This window comes from Apteryx mantelli, chromosome 3 (genome assembly GCF_036417845.1).
Source record: "Apteryx mantelli isolate bAptMan1 chromosome 3, bAptMan1.hap1, whole genome shotgun sequence".
In the NCBI taxonomy this organism is placed as follows: Eukaryota; Metazoa; Chordata; class Aves; order Apterygiformes; family Apterygidae; genus Apteryx; species Apteryx mantelli.
This window is the reverse complement of record NC_089980.1, coordinates 105,900,698-105,928,427: the sequence shown is the minus strand read 5'-3', so window position 1 is coordinate 105,928,427 and position 27,730 is coordinate 105,900,698. Positions and strand designations below refer to the sequence as shown.

At 39.7% G+C, this 27,730-nt stretch overlaps 1 protein-coding gene across 6 annotated transcripts; it reads right to left on the bottom strand.

The window, feature by feature from the left end:
* Positions 1–1,295: 1,295 nt before the first annotated feature.
* Positions 1,296–25,332, bottom strand: ASRGL1 (asparaginase and isoaspartyl peptidase 1). 6 transcript variants are annotated; one of them, XR_010883810.1, is made up of 9 exons: positions 25,284–25,332; positions 24,069–24,283; positions 18,919–19,061; positions 13,794–13,948; positions 10,343–10,461; positions 8,382–8,492; positions 3,682–4,287; positions 2,499–2,655; positions 1,296–2,422 (listed from the first exon to the last, which is right to left on the bottom strand). XR_010883810.1 is itself a non-coding variant. In XM_067294115.1 (8 exons), exons 2-7 carry the CDS (start codon positions 24,253–24,255, stop codon positions 4,052–4,054), a joined length of 951 nt encoding a protein of 316 aa, XP_067150216.1. In that variant the 5' UTR covers positions 24,256–24,283; positions 25,284–25,332; the 3' UTR covers positions 1,296–2,655; positions 4,033–4,051. The 6 variants fall into 6 exon arrangements, 4 of the variants coding, with proteins under 4 accessions (XP_067150216.1, XP_067150214.1, XP_067150215.1 ...); XR_010883809.1 differs by having other exon boundaries at positions 1,296–2,655; XM_067294115.1 differs by having other exon boundaries at positions 1,296–2,655; positions 4,033–4,287.
* Positions 25,333–27,730: the final 2,398 nt, after the last annotated feature.

The window sequence follows — 27,730 nt, the reverse complement described above, 5'->3', positions numbered from 1 at the left end:
TCTGAGATGAGCCTGCTGCCTTCCACACAGCATTACTTTCCTTAGCACCCTTCCTACCCGTTAAGCTTTCCTCTCTCATTAGCCAGGAAAGTTTGAAGACTCATGGAGACTTTGGACATGCAGGCCCACGTCTGATTTCACTTACTCGAGTGTAATCGGGAACTTCAGTGACTGTGCTTGTAATTTATACTGACGTAATCAAGATTGAAATCTGTCCCACAGTAAATATTTATCGGAGCAAATCAAAGGCAAAGCATACCCAAAAAGAAACAAGCAAAACAGTGAGGGCCATTAAACTCTGCCAAGATAGATTTCAAAGCCAACGAAAACCACCCCAGAGACACAGAGCTAAAATGTAGGACAAAGTAGAATACTGAAAAAGTAAAAACAAGTTTCCAAACAGTAATGTCCTACATCTCTCACAGCACAATTTTTACTTACTCCTAACTAGCAAAGATTAAGAAGGAAAACCTGAATGGAACTAACAATTCATGACTAATTTCAACAATCAGTGCATTGCTGCTTTTGTTACAACTTCATTTCTATGGTACATACTCCATTTCTGCTACCATCTCAGGCCAGGAACCTTTTCTACAGAGCAGTTAGGAGAGAAAAAAAACAAAACAAAACACCCAACATACACAACTGGTATTATAAACAATTTAAAATAACAGGATGCCACATTTTAATTAGATAATTAAAACTCTGTTGCTGCTTTGCTACATGCCAAGGACACTCAGTTTCTTGGCAACAGACCTCTAATTTTCCTTCTTTGATATCCAGGTCACGGTCGTTTGAATTAAAGGATCATTTCCACTAGCAGTGCACAACAATGCCACACAACCTCCTGTCCTGGTGTAAATCTCCCCTGAAGTTAGTCTTTCAACTATACTTATAAAATCTATTAAGTGTTAAAGCCCTTGTAAGGATAATTTTGTAAAATTCACAAAGGTAAGGGGACACGTGAGCATATTCAAAATTCAGGTAGACCAGTGCAATACCAGCAACTTCCTCATATCAGCAGCAATGAAGCCTACCCTGTTCCACTAGAAGACCGTATGTGAAAGGGGCACAGGGAGAGAGGAGGACAACAACAGTTTTATACCCAGTTACCCAGTTAGATCTATCCCTAACCACTTACTGTCATCCCACCTTCTCATGAAAAAGGAAAATACTGTCCCAGAGGAAGACTATCTGCTGTTCAGATTACATGGGGAAATTGTATAGATTTCTGATTAGCTTTGACTTGGTCAGCTAGCTGGAAGAAACCACGTAGCCCTAAGCACAGGGACAAGGAAACACTCGTGCTTTGTGTGAGCTGCCATCATTTAACTGTGGAGCAAACTCCACGCAGCCTAAGGACCATAAACATCACCACTCCCTATGCAAGGCATGCTTCCTCATTGTCAACCCCGCTTCAATCAAAAAGACATAGCACACATGCATATTTTTGAAAAACATGCTTTTTCACAACAAGGGAATATAGACACTACCAAGGAACAGGGAAGATGGAACAGATCACACGGAGCATATGGGAGTCACACTGCTTAATGCACTGTTGGAAAGTGCCCAGCTAGTCTGGTGATGAGTGATATAGGAACCCGTATAGAATAATGCTCTTTGTTAAGTGCCAGCAAATCATTACATTATATTCCTGAGTACAGCTGAGGTGAATTAAGTAACCATTCACCATTCCTTCTGGCAGCCCTGAGATTGCATCTTTGCTGCTACTGTGGCTGATGGTACATTCTGGACAGATGTGAACTTGTTCAAGCTAACCAGAAGCCAGCTGTCCACATTAGTGTAGCATCAAAGCCAGGCCAATAAAGCACTCAGCAGGTACATTAGTTTACACTTGCTGCTACACTAACAGTCACTTAGTTTTTGGTCAGCTTAGAGCTTGACCAGAACAGGCTTGCATCCACACAGAATGTATAATAAAAGCAGACCTGGACAAAGATGTTGCACCAGGTGTTTGTGGCAATACTGGCTCAAGTCCCATCTCTCCAGCAACTTCCAACAAAGAAATGGTGACTGCGAACATGTTCTACAGTCTTTAATCAGATGAAAACCAGACACGAAACAGGACTTTTACATTCTTCTCTTCTAGATAGCCTACATCCATGCCTATATATCACAATTTAGGTCTAAAAAAATTCTTCAAGTTTGATCTTTTTTCAATCACAAGATAAATTTGATCAAAGCAATGCTGCAAAATGATATTTGGCAAAACTCTAGCCAAATTTTTAGCCATCCTTTTTTCTACTGCCTGTCCTAAATTTGATCTTGCAACTAGGCACAGGTGAGGTAAACAAAGCAGAATCTTGACCATAAAAACCTGGATTCCCTTGAGATTCTGGCAACGAAACTAAGACAATATTGCTTTCTTCTGGAAAACAGTCTGGTCCTGTGAGATTGGTACCTAAACGCAAAGAAGGGGAACAAATTAGTTTTTACTCAAAAGACTGAATATTTTTTAAAGTCAAAGGCAGGCATACCTTGAGTACTGCTACGATTTCATAAACTGCTGCTGATCAGATCAGTAGCCATCTTCTATGCTCTCTTGTGCAACAAAGCACATGAGTACTCCAAGGCTGTTTTGCATGAGCTGTCACTCCTGAACCATTACTGTCTACATCCAGTCATCTGCAACATCTAATAAAACATGGATTAAAGTAGAGAGGAGATTAGACAATCCTGGCAACCTTACCATTCTGTATGAGCCAACTCAATAACATGGCTTATTGGAGTTGGGATACAGGTATGAATAATTTCAAAATATAATTGAAGATTTTTTCTATGTTTATTTGTATTATCTTATAATGGAAACATTCCACAGTATGATGGTATATAATTATAATATACAAATCTGTCTTCAGAGGAAACAAGTCATGGCACTAGCTAAAATGTACAAGATTATTATGCTGTTTTAACACACAAATGATGTAGTTAAGTTAGAAAACAGAAAAAAATCCACAAAATATTCTTGCTCTTTTTTCCTTCACAAATACAAAATCTTAATGAAAAAACTGTATTGAAAAGAGGTAATGCAGAATATCATTTTTTAAAATCGTATAGTTTAATATTTTGTATCTTTTTTTAAAATCACAACCTCTCCAAAGAATACTTCAGTCTTAACACAAGAAAAGAAGCTTGTTAAAAGAGGCAGTTGTATTTGTGTTAGCACAGCTTGGTTTTATGACTTGACTTCTTTTAGAGAATTACTTCCCAGTTAGTCATCATAAATCTCTCTCATGTTTAGACTTATAAGATGCCTATCATCTTCATATTTAAGCAGTGAAGATTGCTTTATTTATTTTTATTGAAATCACGATCTTCTTTATTACTACAATAGGTATGAAGTCAGCAATCCTTCCTGTTAACTATCCACTCATACTTCAAAACATTTTAACATACTTTGTTGTGGTCTTTGTTTTTTAATTCCAGGTCTGATTCCTAAGAACAGACTAAAACAGGACTCTCTGGCACACATCATACTCCCAACTCTTAAAAAAAGCTAGTTTCTTTACTTATTTTTTTTTTCCTCCTGACAGTTACTTCAAGTCTGTGAATAAGCTACCCTTAACAGTAAGCGACAGGTGGTTATCATGGGATGACTGTTCAAAAGACTCTAGAGTGAAGCAACATTCAAAATTCAGTTTTTAATTACTAAGTATTCACCTCTTATATCATCCTGGAAGGAGTCGCTGAGAATGGGCACGGAAAAGACTTCCTCTAACACTGAAACTCAGGCTCCCTTTAATGTAAAGTTAAGGCACACTAACCAGGAAATCTGTAAGCCTCTACTGCCCATTCTCTTCTTTATCTAGAAGGGGAAGATCTCAGGATTTTCCAAAGATATTAATAAGCACTAATATCCATGACCACTGAAGCTAACACCACTCTGCCCAGGTTTCATTTTGACTGTAAATGTGTGATGCCTGTGAACCAATCAAAAGAGTACAGATCTTTCAGAAAGATTAAATCGTCATTGTCCTCCAACAAAAATTGGAAATCTTTATTCTTCCTTACTATCCACGTTTCTTCATTCTCAGAATTCCTCACTTTCAGATGCAAATGCTTCATCAACAGATTTTGTATGCCTCTCCCCAGTGTAAATCCCATAGTACAGCTGGTCATCCTTTACAGTAGCCCAGGACATCTGCTTGGTGGAGAACCTTGCTGCCCACTCCCCTGAATTGTTAACAATAATGACACCCCCCAAGCCCCCAACTCGTGTCTTCATGTAGTCTAATGCAGTGTCAGCAGCCATCTCTGGTGACATTCCTGAAAAGAAGAACAAGTTAACTATACAATATCTGTTTGAAATAAAATTTAAAGTTCCCTTCAAGTTTCACCCCCCAAAATGGAGCAAAGCAAATGAATTCCTCCTTTAACTAAACTAACAAGAAATTCCCAGTGCAGTAGAGGAACTGCTTACTTTATAGGAAGGCTCTGGATGGTTGCAAATAGCTGCTATGGTATGGTGCTGCTGTAGAGATGGAATTTGAATAGCTTCAGATTATACTTCAGTTTCAGTCTTCAATATAGACTAACTCATCAACTCTGTGTTCAAGACACAACATCTCAGGTGCCAGCATTTGAGGGGGAAAATGGCAGCCTGCAAGCTTTCCATCAAAGGCCATCACGAACTAGGTCTAAAGCATTTATTATTTAAATACACATTAAAACAGTCAAAAGTTTCATGATTACGTGTGTTCCAAGTCCACTGGACACAATGGAGCTCAAAGCATGTACTTCACATTGGCACAATTTATCAAACACAGACATTGGTGTTACTCTTCCTGAAACTTCTGAAAGTATCAGGGAAGATGAAGACTAAATGGACTAGGCATCAGAGAAAGCAGCAGCAAAGCAACTTCCATCTTTTCTTAACACTTAATTCATATTAACAGGAATATTTTTTAAATCAAAATTACTGTGTATATCATATACAGAGGCCTGTAATAGCTGCAGGATATTTGTTCACTACAAGTTTGAGTATCTATTCAGGAATGCAGTTAGCTTTGTCCCAGCCTTCTAAGATATATATCATCCATAATGTTATGCAACTTAGGTTGCAGAATAACTGACCTGCATGCCTTCCCTCTAAACTTTGAGTCAAGACCAAACAAAAAAAGCAGAATGAGAACTATTCACAGCACTTGCGACTGATAGGATAAAACTCCCTTCTCTGGCAGTATGGGTGACATCATAACTATTCAAGTCAGTGGCACTGACTTCAAAGGGCCAGTATTTCACTGTTTGATTTTTTTCATCAAGACAACAGCTGCCACCATAAGGCACAGATTCCAATAGCTGTTAAGACTGACAAAACAATTTATTCTCTAAGCATGCATGTACATTTCGCAGTATTGGTCCCAAAATAAGATATTTACTGTATAAATTACTGAAGAACTGAACAGTGGGTTAGGTTTTATAGTTGTTCTTCAATATGCTACTTCAGCTGACAGCTCAAGGACTCAGAAATTGCAACAATTTGGGGGACTATTTTCAGCGCCTTCCTTGAAATATGAAGAAACTGCCTAATGTTGATGTATTTTCCTGGCAGCCAAGTTATACTTCTGGGCAGAGTGAATGAAAGCAGAGCAAGCACGGGCAGGGTGAACAAGTGCAAACCAATTAATTTTTTTTATTATTTTTATTTTTTTAATTTGAGCTTCATTCTCCTTTCCTACTGGTAAATCACAAGGAAGATAACTGGTATCAATGCATGGGCTTTTGCAGTACAGTTAACTTCAAGCAAGAGAAGAAACTGCCTTGCACAGGTCAGACTAAATAGAGCTTAGAAAGCCATTTAAAAATCCAATGACCAGTGGTATAATACAGGGAATGAGGAGAGACCACAATGTGTTAGAACTTGGGGAAATAACCTGTAGCTGTATTTTATGCTGAAACCTTAAGATGGAACAAGAGAATTGCAGAGAAATACAGCTATTGTATGAAAACAGCACTATGAAGCATAACTACAATATTCTCAGCTGTTGTCTCTCTACTTACTGCTTCTCTAACAAAAATGTAAATTGAAAGTTTTCCAACTGTTTCCAATTGTATTGATCGCAAAGTAACTTACGCTGCAATGCCCAGAAGCTACGGCTTTCTAAAAATAATGGTGATATCTATATTAATGGTTCTTCAACTGCATGCAATGCAAGTATGTTGTCTGGCTATGTTAACAGGCTGTAATATAATCAAGCGTTTGGATGACAGACTAACTCATGAAGGTAAAGCTCCAAAGGGTCATCCCACAGTCAGATTATATTACAGTCGCATAAGACATACTGTGTCAGCTGTTTACCACATACCCACCCAGTCAGTTTAAGTACACTTTCCAAAACAAAATGAAAATTTAAATCATAGTTATTTGAAAGTGTCTTTAAAGCACTTCTGTTGCTATAATCAAAGTTCTTAAAACAGGGAACATTACAGTTCATTAGAAATGTGATACTCCATGCTTTCTTATTACAGCTTTGCCACTCTCCATCATCTTTGAAAGGTCATGGAGGACAGGAGAGGTGCCTGAAGACTGGAAGAAATCCAATGTCACTCCAGTCTTCAAAAAGGGCAAGAAGGAGGACCCGGGAAACTACAGGCCAGTCAGCCTCACCTGCATCCCTGAAAAGATGATGGAGCAGCTCATCCTGGAGGCCATCTCCAAGCATGTGGAGGAAAAGAAGGTGATCAGGAGTAGTCAGCATGGCTTCACAAAGGGGAGGGAAATCATGCTTAACCAATCTGATAGCCTTCTCTGATGGAATGACTGGCTGGGTAGATGAGGGGAGAGCAGTGGATGTTGTCTACCTTGACTTCAGCAAGGCTTTTGACACTGTCTCCCATAACATCCTCACAGACAAGCTCAGGAAGTGTGGGCTGGATGAGTGGACAGTGAGGTGGATTGAGAACTGGCTGAATGGCAGAGCTCAGAGGGTTGTGATCAGCAGCACAGAGTCTAGTTGGAGGCCTGCAGCTAGCGGTGTCCCCCAGGGGTCAGTCCTGGGTCCAACATTGTTCAGCTTCTTCATCAATGACCTGGATGAAGGGACAGAGGGCACCCTCAGCAAGTTTGCCGACAACACAAAACTGGGAGGAGCGGCTGATACCCCAGAGGGCTGTGCTGCCATTCAGAGACCTGGACAGGCTGGAGAGGTGGGTGGAGAGGAACCTCCTGAAGTTCCACAAAGGCAAGTGCAGGGTCCTGCACCTAGGGAGGAATAACCCCAGGCACCAGGACAGGCTGTGGGCTGACCTGCTGGAAAGCAGCTCTGCCGAGAAGGACCTGGGAGTCCTGGTGGACAACAAGTTAACCATGAGGCAGCAATGTGTCCTTGTGGCCAAGAAGGCCAATGGGATCCTGGGGTGCATCAGGAAGAGTGTTGCCAGCAGGTCGAGGGAGGTGATCCTCCCCCTCTACTCAGCCCTGGTGAGGCCACATCTGGAGTACTGCGTCCAGTTCTGGGCTCCCCAGTACAAGAGGGATGTGGCACTACTGGAGCAAGTCCAGTGAAGGGCTATGAAGATGATCAGGGGACTGGAGCATCTCTCCTATGAGGAAAGACTGAGAGAGCTGGGACTCTTCAGCCTGGAGAAGAGAAGACTGAGAGGGGATCTTATCAATGTGTACAAGTATCTGAAGGGAGGGTGTCAAGAGGATGGAGCCAGACTCTTTTCAGTGATGCCCAGCAACAGGACACGAGGCAACGGGCACAAACTGAAACACAGACAGTTCCATCTGAACATGAGGAAAAACTTCTTCACTGTGAGGGTGACAGAGCACTGGCACAGGTTGCCCAGAGAGGTTGTGGAGTCTCCTTCTCTGGAGATATTCAAAAGCCGCCTGGATGCAATCCTGTGCAATGTGCTCTAGGTGACCCTGCTTGAGCAGGGGGGTTGGACTAGATGATCTCCCGAGGTCCCTTCCAAACTCAACCATTCTGTGATGCTTTGATTCTTTTCTCTCTAACCTTCCCCCATTCCCTCCTTAAAAATGTCTTGTCTTTACTTGCTTTCTATTTCTTTGTTCACAAAAATCACAGTTTCAAATTGGAAAAAAAACTTTCTTAAAGAAAGCTTCAGTTAAACATGACAGAGTAGACAATATCATCTTTCAACATACATTGATATAAGACATGATTAAACATCAAGCAGCATAGATATTTCTGCCCATTTAAGGCTACATTAGCTTTATTAATACTTCAGGGGTTTTTTGCTTGTTTGTTTTTAAGAGAGATAGTCCAACCACATACTTCCGGGAACCACTCTTTGGACAACTGCTCTATAATGATGGTACATAAACCTAAACCTGTCGTTAGGCAACATTTCCCATCCTCCGTATTTTAGCTTACAGGAAGTTTGGAATATACCTTGCTCCATGTGATAGAGGATCAGTCGGGCTAAGACCACTTTCATAATGCTCTCCCCATGTCCTGTGGTTGAAGCGGCACCAGAATAGTTGTCAGCATAGCCTCCACTTCCTTTTCAGAGAAAAAAGGTAATATTCTGTAATACAATTTACAAGCTCTGCATTATTTAAAAAAGGTACCTAACATTTCTTCCTAATGGTATGGAAGTTCTGTTCACTTCTGGGAGCAGTGTCAACAACTGACTCCTTTCTCATTTCTGCCTCACAATTTCAACAGTAGAAAGTATAACAGAAATCAGCAACAGCAGGATGAAGTCAGGTGTCAAGTTAAGAGAGCTGGAAGAGTAGTGATCTGCTTGGAGCAGGAGAAGCAGGAGCAGGCCAGAGCTTCACAGGGTGGGCATAAATATTTTCCAGAACAGCAAGGGACAGTGTTTTGAGAATCAGCAGAATAGCAATGGGATGCAGAAAGCCAGGTCAGACAACATCACTACTCAGAAAGATATGAAGGAAATGAAGACGTAGGTGAATTGACCAATGTTTGTGGGGGACTTATCTGCAAAGGCAAAAGCAGATGAGATTTGAAGAGCCTGGGCCCTGGCGGAGCATTATGAAGCACCCCTGAAGAAATCCTAACTCCTCATCTCAAGCAGGGTGTTTCTTCTGCCAAACTCATTCCTCTCTTTTCTCATCCCTGTTTTTCAGGCACATTCCACACCCTGTTCTCCACCAAGCTTCCGCTTGCCCAACACCCCTGCTTCTAGCACATCTCCAAAGAAAAATATTTCCCAGGAGTGCAGGGAGGAGCTTACCATGGGATTATATGGATAAACAAGGTAGTGGGTGAGGGGAAAGAGGCCAACCAGAACAATGAAAGATTCTTCCCTCTCCTGCTTTCCTCATCTGATAGCCCCCTTCCAACAGATCCCAATTTACACGTGAAAAACATTGCCACGATAAGTCTGTCAACTCCCTTTTCAAATTGCATATGGGCAAGAGGCTGTGATAGTTAAAAGCATCACTAGCTTTTCCTGTATCCAGTTCTGCAGACCTCTAGTAAGGGCAAAAGTTGCAAGCAACAGTACTCAGTGAGAAGGCTGCAATCAAAAATGAAGTTCAAAAATCACTCTCAAAATGCAGAGGCTACCAGAATATCAGTAACTCGGTGTGAGAAAAAGCTAGTATTAGCTCTATGATAATAATGAGCTGCCAACAGCAGTGCTGAGTTTGGAACACATTTTACTAAAAATAATTATTTCCCAAACCCCAACTCCATGGTAGAACCCTGAAGCAATCAAAAGGCAAGTCTGAACCATGAGAGGAACAAGCCTGGGGAAAGGATTTCAAGTGTCTTTTTATACTTGGATAAGAGATCTCTTAAAATATTTCCTTTATTCCACACCACATCTATTAGGTTCTGACGCAGTCTTATCTGGGCTCTCCAAGAACAGGAATTTACTCAAAGTTGCCAGTCATTTTAGACTTTTGGTTCACTGGTATAATGAAACCGCAGTAATTACAATTACACCTACTTTCCTAAGTATCAAGAAAAAAGTATTTTAGTGCAGAACAGGCTACATTTTTGACTTAACTGTGAGCATGGAATAAGGATAAAATTATTAGAATGCACAGAAAGGGGACACACACACACAAAAAAAAAATCAGACCTAAATGGTATTATTACGGAAGGGTGGAGAACAACAAATTCCCATCCCCATTCTCCCAGATCAAAGTAGTGTTGGAGGATGATGATGCCAACTCACCTCTACTCCTACTCCCTACCTGCAGTCTCCATGTTGCATTAAGGAGCTAGAGTTTTGATATATTTGAATGTTAGAACACGTTTTATATGTACTAATATTTATGTTTCAATTTACTGATAGAAGCAAGAATGTATGCAATGTGTTTTTTTTTAAATGAGATACCTCCAAAAAACAAGAGGGAAGTCCCCACACCCCATACCTATGCATGCTGTGTCACCAACACGGCCAATCAGTTTATTAGAGAGTCCTCCAGTAGATGTTGCACAAGCTACATTTCCTTCACTGTCTAGAGCAACAGCACCGACTGTTCCCAGGTCTCTGCCAAGAAAAACAGTTCACAAAATCAGGTAGAATTAAAGCATACATGCCAAAGCACGCTGCATCTATTTTCCAGGTAGCTTTAAAACAGAAAAAAAATCACTGCAAATTACAGTGTGAAAAAGTTTGATCTACACTCATGATAAAGCCATTTTTACCATGCTTTTCATTACAAAACACACTATCTTTTTAACCAACAAGCAATACGTAACAATTCTGACAGCTTTATAATTAATAACACAGAAAACACTCTTGTTTTTTTGATCTGTCTGATCTCCCCTATGACTTTACCTTTACAGCATGGAAACTTCCACTTGGGGAGGAAAAAAAAACAAAACAAAAATACCCCACAGGGCAGGAATATTTCTAGCCATTAGAGTTCTGGAGTAGGTTTTTTTTGCATATGACACCTGACACACAACTTTCCCCTGCACAGTAACTCAAAGATGCAAGAATTGTCTCCACTGTCTCAAAGGGAGATTAACTTGAATTATTAATAGTAATGCATGTAAACAGGTAAATACAGAAAGAGAGAGCAAAGTTGTTATGAATCCATTGAATTGTTTCCTTCCTGTTCCTCCTCCTTCTTCTTCCTTATCCCCCTAAATGTCTGAATGTCACAAAATGGAAAGGTTATTTATGTGCCTTTCAACTAGTATTTCATAATGCATCATTAATATGTATTTTCCTACTTGGCTACAAAGTACAAAGAATCTTGGGGTTTAAATCACTTGGCCAGTAGAATCTGTTTGAGCTGCACACCAGCTTAAAAATCTTCATGCACTGAAGAGGAAAAAAAGAAAAGTCTCAACAATTACTTGATTTCTTCAGCACAGAAAAGTCAGTTGTAAGAGGCTACTTAAAAACAATTTGTATAGTAGAGAGAGGGCAAGAGAGTGTGAGAAAGGCTATTGTAACTTACTGTAACAGTTATTGATTGAGAAGCAATACAGTATAAAGAAGCAAGAGTCTGAGTGTCTGTCTGCATATTCCAATCTTGGTAATTCATGTCATGACATAAAATACTATCTAGTTAGGAGAGATGTATTCAAAATATCTAAATCCCTCCACAAAGGAGAAGACTTTGTACTGATCCTTCAAGGAACTGCCCAACAGGTGCCGGAATGAGAATACCTTTGGAAGTTGTCTAGGCATTGGTGAGGGTCTTTAATTAGCTTTGATTTTGGGAGGTTATGTCAGGCAAAGTCTTTGTACATCATGAAACCCACAATTAATCTTGCAGGAAATCAACTTCCAGTTCCTTCCTGCTTATGTAAAATATTATACTGCCAGTCCCTACGCTTCATTCACAGCAAATCAAAGTTGACTGATGAATCACACACCTTACAGACTGCTCTGACATTTACGTGAAGATGGACCTCATCTCAAACTGATATGATGCTGCAGATGGGCTTCCCACCCATCCATCTGTTACAGATCTTTGGAATGAGAGACTGAAGATAAAACAAACCACACCTTATTCTCAGCAAAAGGGGTACAAGATGTCATTTTGTACATGCAATGGAAACATAAACCTTTAACATATTCTCAGAAATATGCTCTCAATATTCATATTTGGTGAATCAATGCAGGTTTATAACCAGCAGAAGACAAAGGTCTCTTTTCTGGAGGCACCAAACTTCTGCTTGGAAAGCCATGAACCCATAAGATTTACAATACAGTCAACTGATACATTATTAGGACCTGAGGACTGACAGTGAAGTACACACCAACCTTCAGCTTCCCAGTATGATCTCATATTATGTTGTCTCTAATAAATAATACTTTCACTTTCTGCCCATTCACCTCAGGCAGGTTTCTGCATAATCACTGTGGACACAACGAGGAAAAAGAACTTTCTACACACAGTACAGTAACAAATGACCTAACAAAGAGACCCGTTTTCAACTCTGAGTTTGTGCTGATGTTTGTGGGCACTGGTTATCAGAAAAAGAACATGGTGACTAAGACGACAAAATTCTCAAGCCCCTCAGAAATACACAAGCCTTCCAGTATCAGAAGGCAGATCAAGACAGTGCTGAAATTGAAGATGCCTAACACTATTATAAATGAGAGGGGTTTTTAAGCAGTTATGCAGAATGAATGGAGACTCAGATACAATGTCGTTCCAACTTACATATGAGAGAGTGGGGGCTACTCCATCCTCAAAATTCTTGAGAATGAATTACACCACACAGTCCTTGATAGACAATGTATCAAAAAACTTGTGTCATACACAAGATGAACTGATACCTTTGATCAAGGAACAACCTCACTTTGGTCTTGTGAATTTGTTTTTCTTTCTAGCAGTTTATCAGAAGTAACATATAATTTGTTTTTTGTGGTCCCATTTCATGGATTTTAATTAACACACCCACAGAAGAAATTTCCTCTCTCTGATCTACAAATTCTTCATCTCTTATTCCCTCATTACTACTACTTCACAGAACAGACAAGCAACAGTATGTAACACAGTATTTTCCTATGCCACAACCACTGCCATAAAAATGGAAGCTTAAAACAGTAATTTATGTCTATCTCACCAAGGTAGAAAAAATATTTTTGATACTTGATGATTTTTCTTCTTTTCACCTCCACTCCACCTTCCTGTGCCAGGTTTGCTTATTTTTCAAATGACATTCATTTTTTGGTTTCTAATACAATCCAATTACATACATATCAACATCCACCACTATACTGAACTTATTGGTCTAGTTTTTCTTCTCCCCACTATAAACAGCCATACCAGTACTCAGAAGGTCCTACTGGCCAAACTCAGATGCAGTTTAACTATCTAATCCAGTTTAAAGAGACACCTGAACATTTACTTTCCAAAATCAGCTTTAAAAAAAAATATTATATACATATATATATATTTTGCATAGATAATGGCTGTTTTAAAATGTGGACTGTAGATTTTTTTCTTAACCACAGTTCTTCTATGGTAAATAACTACACCTCCTTGTTTGTTAAAGCTGCTCTAGGCACTTCTGTATCTGGCGATTTTAAGAGCAATAACAAGTTCTAATTTTGTCCGCCATTAATGCCACAAAACCCACGCTAAGTCAAAGCGAGCAACAATCTTCCTTCTTGAGCATTAAGAAGTTTGTTCATTAAGCTCCAGTTACTTACACAAAACAAATACACTGAAGATTTGATGTTTCATCACTTTCACTGAGGACATACTCTGAAGACAGTATCAAATCATGTATCAATCAGAACTGAAGCATTCTCAAATCTGAAAACAACCGTACAAATTCTGTTTTTTCAGACCAACAGCACAAACTAGTTATCTGTATTTAAAAACAAAACATATTTTATGAGAACCCTACTTCTGAAACTCTTCAGGGTTGGAATCTGGCTCAAGGTTCTTCTTCCATCTCTCCTGGGATCTTTCAGTTATGAGTTTCTCCTCTGGAATCTCAGGAACGCCCATGGCCTGAGCAAACAGGTGTGCACCTTGGTCAGTCAGCAGCACGTGTTTCGTCTGGGGAAGGCAGAAAAGAAGTTCACTGACAGTATTTGTCTTGTATGAGCAATTCTGTATAATCACTCTTCATTTAAAAATATGTATCTAAAGAACATTCCAGATTTGGTTTTATTTTTAAACTTCGATTTCTATGCCTATCTCCTCTTCCACTAGAAGAATGTTACAGCTTTCCACAACAAGCCTTCAGCATTAGTAAAACAGAATTACATTCATTTATTTAATATTGGCTATAGCAGGAAAAGGAAAATTGGTAAGTTTGCTCTTTTTGCTAATTTGCATGCAACTTCTTTGTATCATTTTCAGGCAATCACCAAGTCATTACTTGTTTAGACAACTGGTTTGTCCAGTTAACTAAGAGATCTAGAATGACTTTAATCAGAAGAAGAGAATGGTAAATAAATCCCTGCTTTGGTCAAAGTAACTACACCTTGTAGGAGTAAAATAACAAAAAGATTTAAATATCATACGCTAAAGTGTTTTTTTAACATCAGCTGAATCATTTTATTTATAATACTTCCCTTACTAGTTGCTGCTCTTATGGACCCTGAATTTCATATTTATGAATAGAATATTGTTCTCAGATTTCACAAAAAGATCACTTGCTCTCTTCTAACAATATTTAGATTTGCAGAAGTTCCATTTTGATCCCTTTATTCAGCAATGCACTTACTTGATCTTAAGTCAACAGCCTTAGTTAAATCCATGCTTCAAAGTCTGTATGCCTTAATTTTTATTTTACAGAAACTTGCCAAACAGATTTGATTCATTAGTCCTTCTACTTTATTAGGAGTTCTAAAATCTCATTTAGTTTTTTGTTTTTTTTAAATAAGCGTCCAAAAATAAGCATCAACTTCTTATACCAGTGCACAGCCATAATTGTTCAAAGTGGCAAAAGCTTTTGGAAGAGTAGTGGTCTAATGATATCGTACAAAGTTATTTCAGAGCATAGCAGCTCACTTAAGGCCTTAAGACCTTATAGCACGGCACACAGGTACCAGCTTAGGTCCAAAAAGTAGAACTGCATGATGTTGGAAGCAGTCATGTGTCAGACAGCCAGGCTTATAAGCCCTGCAGAGCATCGCAGTGGCATGTACACTGCTTCTCCTTCTAAAGCTAGGATGCCAGAAATTTCAGTATTTCTGTGTCATGCTGGATTCTGCAGAACAATTATAGTCTCAAAGCTTCGCACTAAGATGCTGCAGGCCATCAACTTCTGTGGCTTTCTAAAGCAATGACCAGCAATCACTACTACGAGCAAGCCACAGCATTGCATTTTTGTGAAGGACTGAAGACTCGAGCAGATCCTCTTCCCAAACCACAGATACTGAGCTCTGCCTCAGCCTAACACAGTCTCTGCTCTAACGTTCTCAAACTTTTATACAAACAAGAAATGTGAATACACTTTAAACCCACTCCTGAATGGTCATTCACATATGCGGTAGCCCTAATGGCAAATATTTAAAAACATTTAAATATCTTTTTCTTCCAAGTTAAGTCTTTACTTCATGACAGCACTGCTATACAGAACAAGACTAAGGGTTACAAGGAAAAAGTTGTCTGTATGTTTGAAAGAGGGGACAACAATACTACATAGTAAGAGACATTACCAAACAATAAAAGATCTACCTATTTCTGACAAAGCTGAAGTGTTCTTGGACTTGGAACAGAACTTCTTCGTGCAATACTGCCCCCCTCTGCCACTGTAACTAAACCACCAGAGGCACATGATTCAATACTGCAAATTTTATTTTTAGAAAATACCACTGAACTTTTCTTTTTGACTTTATATATATCAGAAGGCCATCTCCTCCATCACTTACTTGCTTCAGGAATAGAGACTTAATACTATTCTTTAAAAAAAAAAATTATTTAAACTTTAAGTGTTCCCTCCAATATGCACATTCTGATAACACGCCTACCCATGAGGTCCACAAACAAGAAATATTTGCATATAGAGGAATAAGCTTCTGTGATAGTTTTTTGCAGTCCTCACTGGGAAAAGTTATTGAGGGAGAAGTCAATTTGTTTTTCCTTCAATGTATACTGTTCATCAAAAGAGTGGGTAGAACATTGTCAAACAAACACAAAAGCATATTTATCTCATCCTTCTTCTACAGCTTCATGAATACATTTGCTAACTTTAAGTGCCTAATTTTTTCTGGGACACATTTATGCAAAGTAGTCCAAAAAGACAAAAAGAGGCCTGAATAAGAAACAACAAATGATAGCAAGTTTCATTAATTTTATGGCACATGGGGAGGAAAAAGACCCTCAAGCTTTTGCACTTGCCTGGAATTCAGACCAAAATGCTGTTTATTTAACAATCCTGGCATCACACAGAACACAGCAAAAGTTAGCACCTTTGTGTTAAGGAGCCCATGTTTTACATTAAGTTCTCCTTTGTCTAATTTAAAGAGCTGGGTGATTCAGTAGGAGAAAATGTATACACAGGCAGCTCATGCATTGCATCGAAGCCCTGTTCCAATGTTCACGAGATCCACCCAATAAATGTGTTGGGGAAGAGCAGGGATTACCTGCCCCATTGGAAAAAAAAAAAAAAAAGCCCTTTCAGTGCATCATGTTTTTGTTCACTGCAAACAGTAATGATTTCACAGGAATTTAATTGCTTTCTCAAGGATTTGTTGGATTAGTTAGTTAATGAACTAAGCCCTTTGTCTCTAGAGACTGGTATGTTCAATATTTTAGTCAGTCATGAATGGCAATTATTCTGGTGCCCTCCTTTCTTCTACACCATGGATTTGGACAAGTTTGAGCCCAGTGATGGTGTGACAGCCTACAAAATACACATGTGCAGCAAAATTTTAAGGAGTTACTTTAACCAGCAGATGGAGCCCCTATTGTTCCACAAAAGGAACATAAACACAGATAATTACAAGAGGTGCTTTTTGTTGTTGGTGGTGTTTTTTGTTTTTTCTTTAAACATGCTCAGGACCCCATGAAAACTCCAACCTCATCATCTAAAGGTCACTGAGTTCAAAGTATTTTCTAATTCCATACCTAACTTTCTTCTTCCCTTGTTCCCTCTTCCCCCAAGGAAAAGAAATACTATATATGGAAAAGGCTTTCATTTATTTAATAGAATATTTTCCTTTAGCTGTTATCTTCTGTGAACAGGGTATCCATTAAAACAACACGTGCAATGTCAGAAGAAAATTAGGTTTATCCACAGTAAAACACAACAAATAAAATGCACTCTGGAAAGTACTGTGAAATAGCCTGGGTTGGTGTCCCATAATTCCTACCTAAGATCAACAAAAGAGCAACATCAGGTATTCCAATTTGTAATATCTACCACAGAAGCTGCAAAAACTTACCTTAAGATACATCAAGCAGTTCATGCTAACATATATATTTGATCTTTATTGTCAACGCAGAATTCCTGGCATCCAGGCAAACAGCAATACATTTTACCACAAAATGAAAGTGCTTCTCATTTCGTGTTTTTAGAGCCATACAATTATGTTTGGTCCTATACAGTTGGATTTTACTATTTTATTTCAAATTTAGCCTCAACATTTTGAGCACTAGAAGTGTCATACAATGCCAAGACAGACCTCATTATACATGACAAGGACATAGGAAAGTTTTTTGGTTTGGGGTTTTTTTTTGGGGGGGGGGGCAGGGGTTGGTTGTTTTTTTGTGTGTTTTTAAATGCTTTGGGATGTTATTTTCTCAAAAAAAATTTCTGCTGCTTTGACTTTATTCTTGTTGACTTAAATGGGATTTCATCATTAGAGGATGGAGACCAAATCAGTGAATTTGGAACATGAACTGAACAATGGCATTAAAAGAAATGATTTACAGAAAAAGAAAAAAAAAAAATTTTCCCCCCAGCATCCTAAAAGAGATGCCTCCCCTGAACCTCCACCTATATTCTCCAATTACAAAGCATCTGGTCTTGTGAAGCTGTCTACCAATTATACCCACTTATTTGTCCTGGTTAAACAGGATAAATCCCACATAAAGGGACAAAAAGTTTATTCATCACAAATTTAAACATTGTTTTCTGGTAGGTACACATTTTAAAAAAATCTGTATTAATTATTTTACTGAAAAGTTCTGCTTTTAAAAACAGAACTACCCTCCAATTAATGGCAAAAATAATTCTTACATCCTTTGAAAGCCTCTGAGGACAAGCTGCATTTAAATCTTCTTTATAGATTAGAAAAAGAGGTTTTGTTTTCTCAAAAGTCACTTTGAAAGGTTAAAGAAACATAAATCCCCTTTGTTAATAAGTGTTCTTGCAAATACAATCCCTTTTCAACCACAGTGTAGCTGCACTAGCAGGATAAAAAATGCACACACCAGAAATGGTGCAAACTTTTTGATCACAATCAGAGTCCAGTTATGGTAAAACAGATGCACATATCACACATATCATCTGAACTATAGCAATTGCACCATTTCTGAAAAACAAGAGAAATCTGCTGTGGCAGATGGTAAGAGGGAATTCTTAGGGGAGTAACATGGGATTGATTTTTATGTAGAAAGTAGGGCTAGTAGTAATCATTTTGCTGCCCTGACTGGTAAGTTTGATTCTCTTTAAATCTTGTCACTGTCATATAGTGCTAGCGTTACCTTCAAAAACCCAAAAAACAACAAAAAAAACAACCCCCCCTCCCCCCCCCCCCCCCCCACCCCACCAAAACTTTCAACACTAGCTATGGCGCTGCAGAAGACTGACATGCCTGGATCAATTTCTCCTTGAACTTCCAATTGCATGTCACAACTGAGGTTTTCTTAGAATGTTACTTTTAATCAGCACTTAAACACTTAAAATAGAAGTTCTTTATGGTCATGACCATAGTTTCCAAACACTATCACCCACTTCTGCCTTCTTTCCCAATTTAAAGTACTACACAAACATCATCAACAAGGTGTATCAATATACTGGATGAAGTCCTAAGGGAAAGAAAGTTTCATATGCAAGTACACATTCAGCATACCTTTTCCATGACAAGTCGAGCAATTTTTATTGGGTTTGCTACACATTTAACTGCAGATACTGCTCCTGAGGCTAGATTTTTTCCATCCATAATAATGGCATCCATTTCTACTTCACCTTTTTCATTTAGAACTGATCCACAGCCTAAAGACAAGAGAGAAAAAAAAAGACCAAACACACCAGGGAAGAAAGAGAAAAAGAAGAAAGTTATTAAGAGCTAACCATCACACGATTCAATTATTAGACATTATCAAGCAGGCTTTCTCTTCCCCAGTTTGTCTTCTGACTTACTGAGAGTGACTACCTCCTGATTATAAAAAGAATTGCAGAAACGCTGCCAAGTATGGTTATACTTGGCAAAACCCAGTGCCATTAACAGAAGTCTCACATGGTACAATGACTACTTAAAAATGAAGGGTTCTTTTTTATTCTTTTATTAGATGGAAAACGCACTTGTGACTCAAATGCAAATCATTAATTCAGTATATGCAATGCCATTAGTGTAATCCCATCTGAAATGGTATATTAGGTATAAAAGATAAAGTGATAAACAGTCATAAACAGGACTCTCTGTCCCCCAAATCACTTTATGTGCACATAAAGCTATTTTACCTTTATATTTTTTCCAACAGTAGGATACAACACAACCCAGCAAGATAGTTTAGGGTTCGATCCTATCAGGAGATTAGTATCTCACTAACAGTCCAAGAAATTGTTGAAATTGATAGAGCAGAATAAAAGGCTAAAGCATCCACTCACTAGTGTACCAAAAACTTGAAATACCAAGTTCTTCATTGCCAAATAAAAACAGCAGATGAAGGAATTAAAAAAAATAAAAAAAATCAAGTAATAAAATGCTGGGTAGTTATTTTCTTCTATAATTATCAGTGCTATCACTAACCTAATCTAAAATTAATGAGATTCAAAATGAGATAATGCAAACAGTTCTTTTTTTTTTTTAAATAATGCCAATAACTGTACCACAGGAGAATGGTAAGTTGTAGGTGATCAAGTGCACAAGTCTTGCTAATAGTAATAGAGAAGACTAAACATAACAACAAGTAAAAAAAAATCCTGGTAGACTCACTCTAACCCAGGTAGAAAGACTTGAAGACTATGCAAAGCTAAAACAGTTTTTTATTCTGTTAAACCAACATTATAGCAAGTCAGAAACCATTGTTAACAACTGTTGACATGAGACTTACATTCAGGTCTGAAATACACTGGTACAGAAAGTTCAATCCTCTGTTACACAAGGCAACAAAATCCTGTAATCCTCCTCCTGTAATCTTCAAAATTCCCCCCCCAACTCACACACACCTGAACTCTGCCCCAAAAAGTTATTTTTTGCCCCTCTCCAAAAGCAAAAACCATTCCAGAGTTCAGTCCTGCATCATTCAGAACCTGCTAATTTCTGGACTACTCTGATCTACGGAGAGCTTATAGGCAACTTCCTTGTGCCCCCTGTGCTAACATCATTCTTCTGGTTTCTCCCTTATTCTGATGCAAGGAATAAGTCTTTATTATTTTTTTAGATAAGCCATGTCACAACATGCTTAGTTCCCTCTCACAAGGTAGCCCATCATCTTGAAATTCCCACTAGAACTAGAAGCCTCCTCAGACACCAGTGACCAGAGGCATGGCTCCAGAGGAAGTCCTACCAGTCCCTTTCAAGACTGCATTTATAGAAATCCGTACGTACTGCAGATCTCTCAGGGAACATATCTTTGGATTTCATTCACTGTGATTAATCATCTGTGTCAGGCATCCACCTCCTGTAAATTAACATACATAGAACTGAGCTTCCTCTTTCTTGCTAAATGAAAGGGGTCCTTCCCTTTCCCAAAGCTTAAATAAGCTACTCCTGTCATATCCTGAGCAGAAAACTGTTGGAGAGTTCATCTGGCTGAAGGTAGCTGCCTACAAAAGGCTCTTTTTATAGAGAGACAGGCACCCTCAAAGCACAGTTCATCCCACTTGTCTTAGAGATCTACCTAGACCTATCTGCTGATGGCAATGAAAGTTGGTACAACAAGGCAAAGCTAGATACAAAACTTTTGTTTAGCGGAGGTAGCACAAATCCCTCCTTCTGCAGTTACAAATGCCTCCTGGCTGGTTACCAGTGTGCTTCCAGATCAGCCTGTCTTTTCACCTGCCTTCCAGCATGACAGGTGAGGCCTACCTGCCTCTGAGGATACTATGTAATTGCAGCAGCACTGGGGGGGGGAGGTTGGCTCAGTTATGAGCCAAGGGCAGGGGAACAAAGCAGAAACACATAGAGGGAAAATCTAAGGGACCACAAATAACGAATGCATCTGGCATTTTCCAAATTACTGCAAGGATGCTTGGAGCATTACCCCAATTCCCTCTATCTACAGACTACACCGTAGCTAAGTCCAGCAAAAAAGCTAAGAAGGAAAGAGTGTGCAAGGACCATTGTACCGGAATGACGTTTCTTGTATCTGAAGGACACAGACTAAGCTAGTTAATACTGCTAATCATTAGAGATGGGGCATGAAGGAAAGAGTGCCACGGTCACTTCCTCACCAAAAGCAGAACTCGATGACTTTATTGTAAGTTATATGCTGCACAACTCACTAAGACGGTAATTTCAGAAGACAGTATAGCTTCTGAGCCCCAACACCAAGCCTACATGGAGATGCAACTAAAGTACAGCTGAACCCTATTTGAAAAGGGACATAGCTTGATCCTTATGTGCACGCTTCGCAATCTTTCTTGTTGCCTCTTAGCAATGTCCATGTTTTTCTAGAAACATTACAATAAAACTGCTTTTTCTTTTACAGAGATAAATGCCACATGGCAAGTTTTAAACAGCCACTCCAATCAGGGCCCTCTTCACATAGCTTTCAGCTCATCCTCTCCAACTACTGAGAGCAGCTGTATCTAATGAGCATTAACACAGTTAGATGTATACATAAGTGATTACAAGACTACTTGCCATTTAGATCAAAATAGTCAAACTTGAACAAGGGCATAAGGTTCACAAGGCCACAGTTTAAACAAGCGTTGCTAAAAATTGCTCATTTAATATATTACAAACAAGGTATAAATATTGAATTATTAAAACAAAGAATAAGTTGGAGTAAATGCCCTTAGACAAAAAAAAAGCTTATTTTCCATCAAGGATAAACATGACCTCATACCATGAAAAAGGCTGTCAAATACACATATCGCACTTCATACGTTAAGTTATAACTAACGGTCACTGGATATGGTAGAGACTAAGGTCCTATCCGCAAATGATACAATCATTTCTAAATGAGCATACATGGCTCGCAACTGTCAGTTCAATTACTGAACTCAGAGAGAGGCTGGAATTCTTGGTCTGGTGAAAGAAGGTAGCTTGGAAGTGCCTGCCCAGCCTTTCCTCCCACAACACCAGAAACAAATCAGAAATAGAGGCGGAGCAGAAGCCAGTGAAAATGTCTCCAGATGAAGAACCAAATCAATGCTCCATAAAAAGGAAAACATTGTCATGTGTCATTGCACCCCTTTTCACCCATTTCCCAAAGCTCAGCATGGCTCAAAAAAAGCAACACTAGTGACAAGATCCCAAATGAAGGGTTAAAAAAAATAAATAAAAAAAACTCATATTCAAAACACAGATTACTGCTACTTATTGTGCTTCTGCTTACCAGGAAAAGTGTACAAATCCTCAGGCTGTTGTGTACAAGTTAAATGAGCCTAAGCAGACCATTATAAAGTAGGCTTTCACCACAGAGAAAGTCACACAGAGCTAAAATATGTTTCCAGTCTAAATAACTTTGCTTTACAGAATCATCAAAACCAATGTATAACAAACCAAGAAAGTATGCGATCATTTTCATGGAATGATTAAGGAAGAGATGCAAAGAATCTTTACACTTAAATTTATACTGAAATTACTTCCACATCAACAACTGGACACCTAATATCAAAGAGAACTCCATTGAAGTCAGAGATGTTCCTCAAGAATAAGGGATTTTTCCTATCCTGAAGCAGTTGATGTTTTTAAAACAATAAATCTAAATTGTCTGGCCAGAGGAGATATTTTGAGACATACCCCAGGAAGTATGATGAGCTAAAGGCCAAATAGGTACTGATTTACTGACCTAAGCGATACAAAGTTCTAAAGGTTAGTGACAGATTTAGAGAATGGGTAAAGAGAACTATAAGTTAATATGCTAAGTTATAAGCCAGGAGAGAACACAAGCCTGATGTTAATTATATAATAGCCTCATAGCACACATCACACCTCCAAGTCTGCTTCACGATTCTCCTCTAAAATGCAAGAGGTTCAACCCCAGTCACAAACAATATAACTTTAAGTAAAATCTTTCCCTCACCCCCAATTACAAGGTGAGAAGAAACAAGTGAATCTCTGCAAACAGAATGTCCACATTACAAATAAGCACACTATCTAAAATGCCGAACACTGACAAGTCTTTTTCATGTTCATTACTGACATACCTTGGTGGGGGTGGGGAAATATTTCCCACTGAAATTCATCAAAACAATAAACCTGAGGTCATATAAAAAGGAGAAAAATACTGGAAAATACAAACACATTATTTGTTACGAAGTTCAGTTTAATACCTTTAATGTATGAATTCAATTACATACCGTTATTACATTATTTTTTGTAATATTATTTACCAAAGTACTAATTGCAAGCATTATTTTTTTTTTTTCCCCCAAGAACAGCCTTCCTCAGTCAATAGGTAAAGGCCAAACATTAAGGCTCAAATTTTGCTCAAAGCTATGTTCAAGTGATTTAAATATGAACATTAACTATACATATACTCCATTAAGGAATCCATGTCTTGAAGACACCACACAGTAATAGAACATTTACAGAACAGTAATATTGCAGTACCAGAATGAAACAGCAGGTATAAAATGTCTGAAAACTGAGAAAGATTAATTCATCTGCCTAAGCGTGCTCACAGGAAACTACTATACATACCTTATTTCCCTGTATAATAAAATAGCATGGTATTTGTAATGCAAATATTTACTCCACTGCAATGTGCACAATTAAAAGAAAACACAAGTCAGCATTTTCAGAATTAGCATGACAAAACATTTTAAATGCCTAATGATTCTAAATCCATTTAATTCTTGATAACAATAACATTCTTGAAAAGTTACCTGCATTGAAATGAGGATCATCTTCCATGGATCGTACTGCCTCCTCAACTGCATCCAAGGCAGTGCCTCCTCGTTTCAGGATCCCATAACCTCGCAGCACAGCTCTGACAACCCCAGACCGACATGCTTTTTCTTGTTCTTTAAAGATCCGGCCAGCTCCACCGTGCACCACGATGACAGGCTTCATCCTGCCAAATTCCTGCTGAGCCTTTCAGCTGTACAAACAGGCAACTCTTAGTTAGCTTGTTGGAAGCAAGAATCTTTAGCATTCATTCCCTTTTACGTGGAAAAAACCCTTCAGACAAATTCAACGGATATACTCAGTTTGACTTCAACAATTTTACCTTTCAGAACGCTGAGTGTTCATGTGAATGAGCTCCTATTAGATATTCAGATCCCAACTGGATGAGGCCCAAGCAACTTGATGCAACTTTGAGGTCGGCCCTGCTTTGAGCAGGAGGCTGGACTAGGTGACCTCTAAAAGGGCCCTTCCAACCTAAATTATTCTATGATTTTGTGATTTAGCCTGAATCCTGTTTGGAGATATAATTACTTTAGAAGTTACGCAGAAACAAGCATTTGAGTCTTGAACCTGCTAACTGATCTTCAGGTTAGATGAATAGCTCTATTATTCAAATACAATAATTAAAAACATAGACAAAGAAAAGGTACCGGCCCAGCCTGAGTTAATAGTTTAACTAACTACACTGCTTAGACTTCAAACCTCTGACCCCCGGCAACACTTTGTACTTTGCCCAGAAAAGCGAGACATTAAAACCAGGTAGTTATCAGTTTGTTTTTATTGCTCATTGCCTCCTGTGAGCAACAAGAGCGCCCACGCACCTCTGGTGACGGCATTCAAGTTTTTGTTTCCACACAGAGGCAGAGAAGTGATCCGATCTCGCCCTGAATCCAGGGCACGGAGCAGGTGAAGCTCTTCACACGGCACCAGTTCCTCAGCGCCAGCTATCTTCACTGCGGGGCTACCACACGCCGCCTGAGGAACCAGCTCAAACGAGCTCACCGCGTTACCGCGCCCGGCCTTGCCCAGCTCTGCTGCCGCTCTCCTCGGCGGCGGCGCAACCCCCGAAACCCTCCCAAGGGCCGGCTCAGCCCCGCCGCCCCGCGCCCCTTGGTGGGGAGCGGAGCCCCAGCCCCAGGCCTCCGCCCGCCCGCTGCGCCCCTCCGCAGCCCCGCGGCGGACCCACGACTCACAGGCGAGCGGCGGCGGCTCCGGGCGGGCAGAGGGCGGCGCGGCGGGCGGCTCCACCCCCCGCCGCGCCGCTGAAGGGAGCCCGCCCTCAAGGGACATGGCGCCGCGGAGCCGTGCCCCCAGTTAAGATGGCCGCCCAGGGCCGCGCGCGCCCATACGCCGGAAGCGCCATCGCTCACGCTCTGCCCGCCCCCTGCCACTGACGCGGCCGCGGCGCTGCCCCCTGAGCGAGGCAGGGGCCATAAGGGGCCGCGCCGTGGGTGTCCAGAAATAAAACGCTCGTGTAGCGGTGTAAGCTGAGGCAGCTGCACTGGCTGCCGCAGCAGTCTGCTCCCACCTTTCCCGCTCCCACCATGTGAGGTGTGTGAGGCGGTGCCTGTCTCACCCTGCTGCCGCAGGCGGGCGGGGGCCGGGGCTGCCCCCAAACCTCGGGAGACGCCAAGCGGCCCCGAGGCCCGTGGCAACCCCCGAGGCCCGCGGCGGCCCCCGAGCGGGAAGGCGGTCTGTGCGGCCGCTGCCTGTGGACATGAAGGTTTCCACGCGCTGCTCTGTTCTGCGGTGATGTAACTGGCTTCGTTTCCTCTTAGTGATGTACCTTTTTATATCAGATATTACACTGCCTTTAATTTCCTCGTCAGTTGCCACCGCTTGATTTCTCCTCGAGTTAAATTAGAAAAATGCCACCTCTTCCGCAGGTCGGCACCAAACGATACATCCCATCAGCCCTTCCTTCTGCTCTCCTTTCAACAGGCTGGGCGTATTTATTTTCAAAGTTCAAACTGTGTGAGTGTGTGCAAATCGAAACTAGGTATAATCATGAAGGTGACCGAATCTTGTAAGGACACATATCATATCTGAGTCTTAAACTCATCTTGAAACACACCAGCTGCCAAATAAGTTATATATGTCCTTTCAGATCCTAGATGGATAACAAAAGAAATAAGCTTGCTATTTTTTTAATAATAGGCAGCTGGTGGAACAAGTACTTGTTTGCTATAAAAAGAATCACTTTAAAAAAATCTTCCAAGAAAGAAAAATATTTGAAAAATAGAGTTTAAAAGTTGATTCTAAAAAAAAATCATTTCCAAAGTTCCTTATCTTTATGGTAAAAAATATAAGCAAGAATTTCCCCAAATTTTTGCAAACTACTTGGCCAGCAGCCAGCTTTCTGTCCTTCACTGTTCCTGTTTAGTTCACCAGCCTCTTTGCTTCTTCCTTTCCTCCTTCATGTTGCTCTAGGCTAGGTTCCTGGGAGACCAATAAATGCAATCTGCTCTGGACACACTATGAGTTGAGCTGACACGACTGTGGAGAGCAAAAGAACAAGGATTTATGGCAATACACAGTCACTCAATTTAAGATCTGTCTTGATCCTGGATGTCAGTTTAAAATGAATTAGTGTGGTTTAATTAGAAGGAACTACACTGGATGGGTTTTCATTGTTATTGATAGGATTAACAAAGAGACAGAAATTTAAGTTTTATATATGAATTATTAAAGAGCACCTCTGTTTTTTAATAAAATATATATCTTGCTTTTAGAGGTAGTGTCAAAACAGGAAACTCCTACTAATTGGATAAAATAGTTTAGAAGAATTATTTAAATTGTTTGCGTGGATAACTGAACACTAAACTGATATAGTACCTTAAATTGAAGTATTAATGTTAGCCTAACACAGTCATGATTCAGACCAAAACAAGTGTGTCACTTAATAGAACTGTTATATCATGTTGGCTTGAGTCCTGTGTGTAAACAAATACTGAATCTGTTTCTACATCAATTTAGTTGAAGTTATACTTGCACAACCAAAAAGAATTTGAACTCCTGAGGCAGGATTTTTCCTTGTCAGGACAAACAAACAAGTCAGTACAAACTTAGGCTGTCATTTACCTGTTCTAATTTATTACAAGTGCATATCTGTAATACAAGTATATGCAAGTAATAAAAATACAAGTGTCATACAAGTATTGCAAGTGTATACTTTAAAACAGAATCAGCCATCCAATGCAAATTGAGGTATATTGCACTCCCCTTTTCAGAATTTCTGTGAAACAGCTGAACAGATTTTTAGCCAGGCAATAGACTCAGCCAAGATGTTGTTTTTAGCTCCGGCTTTGTCATTGTCTGCTCTGAGCCCCTTTCCAGTTCTGGTCAAATCATTTTATGTTCTTTTTTTTTTTTTCAAGCCAAGTCACAGTCAGTTTCCAGATTAACACCAGAACAACAAAGGGATTACCAGCACTGCCTGGAGGGAACCACCATGAATTTCTACCTTATCATGTGTTGCCAATAAGGTAAAAGCAATTTTTCAATATATCACCCCTTATGAGTCAGCACTGAACTGCTTTCTGCCTATTTCGTTGGGAGACGGTGGTCTTTTAAACCTTTTTGTAGAGATAGCCTGTATAGCAGCATAATCCACTTCAATTAACGTTTCTTTCGTATCTTT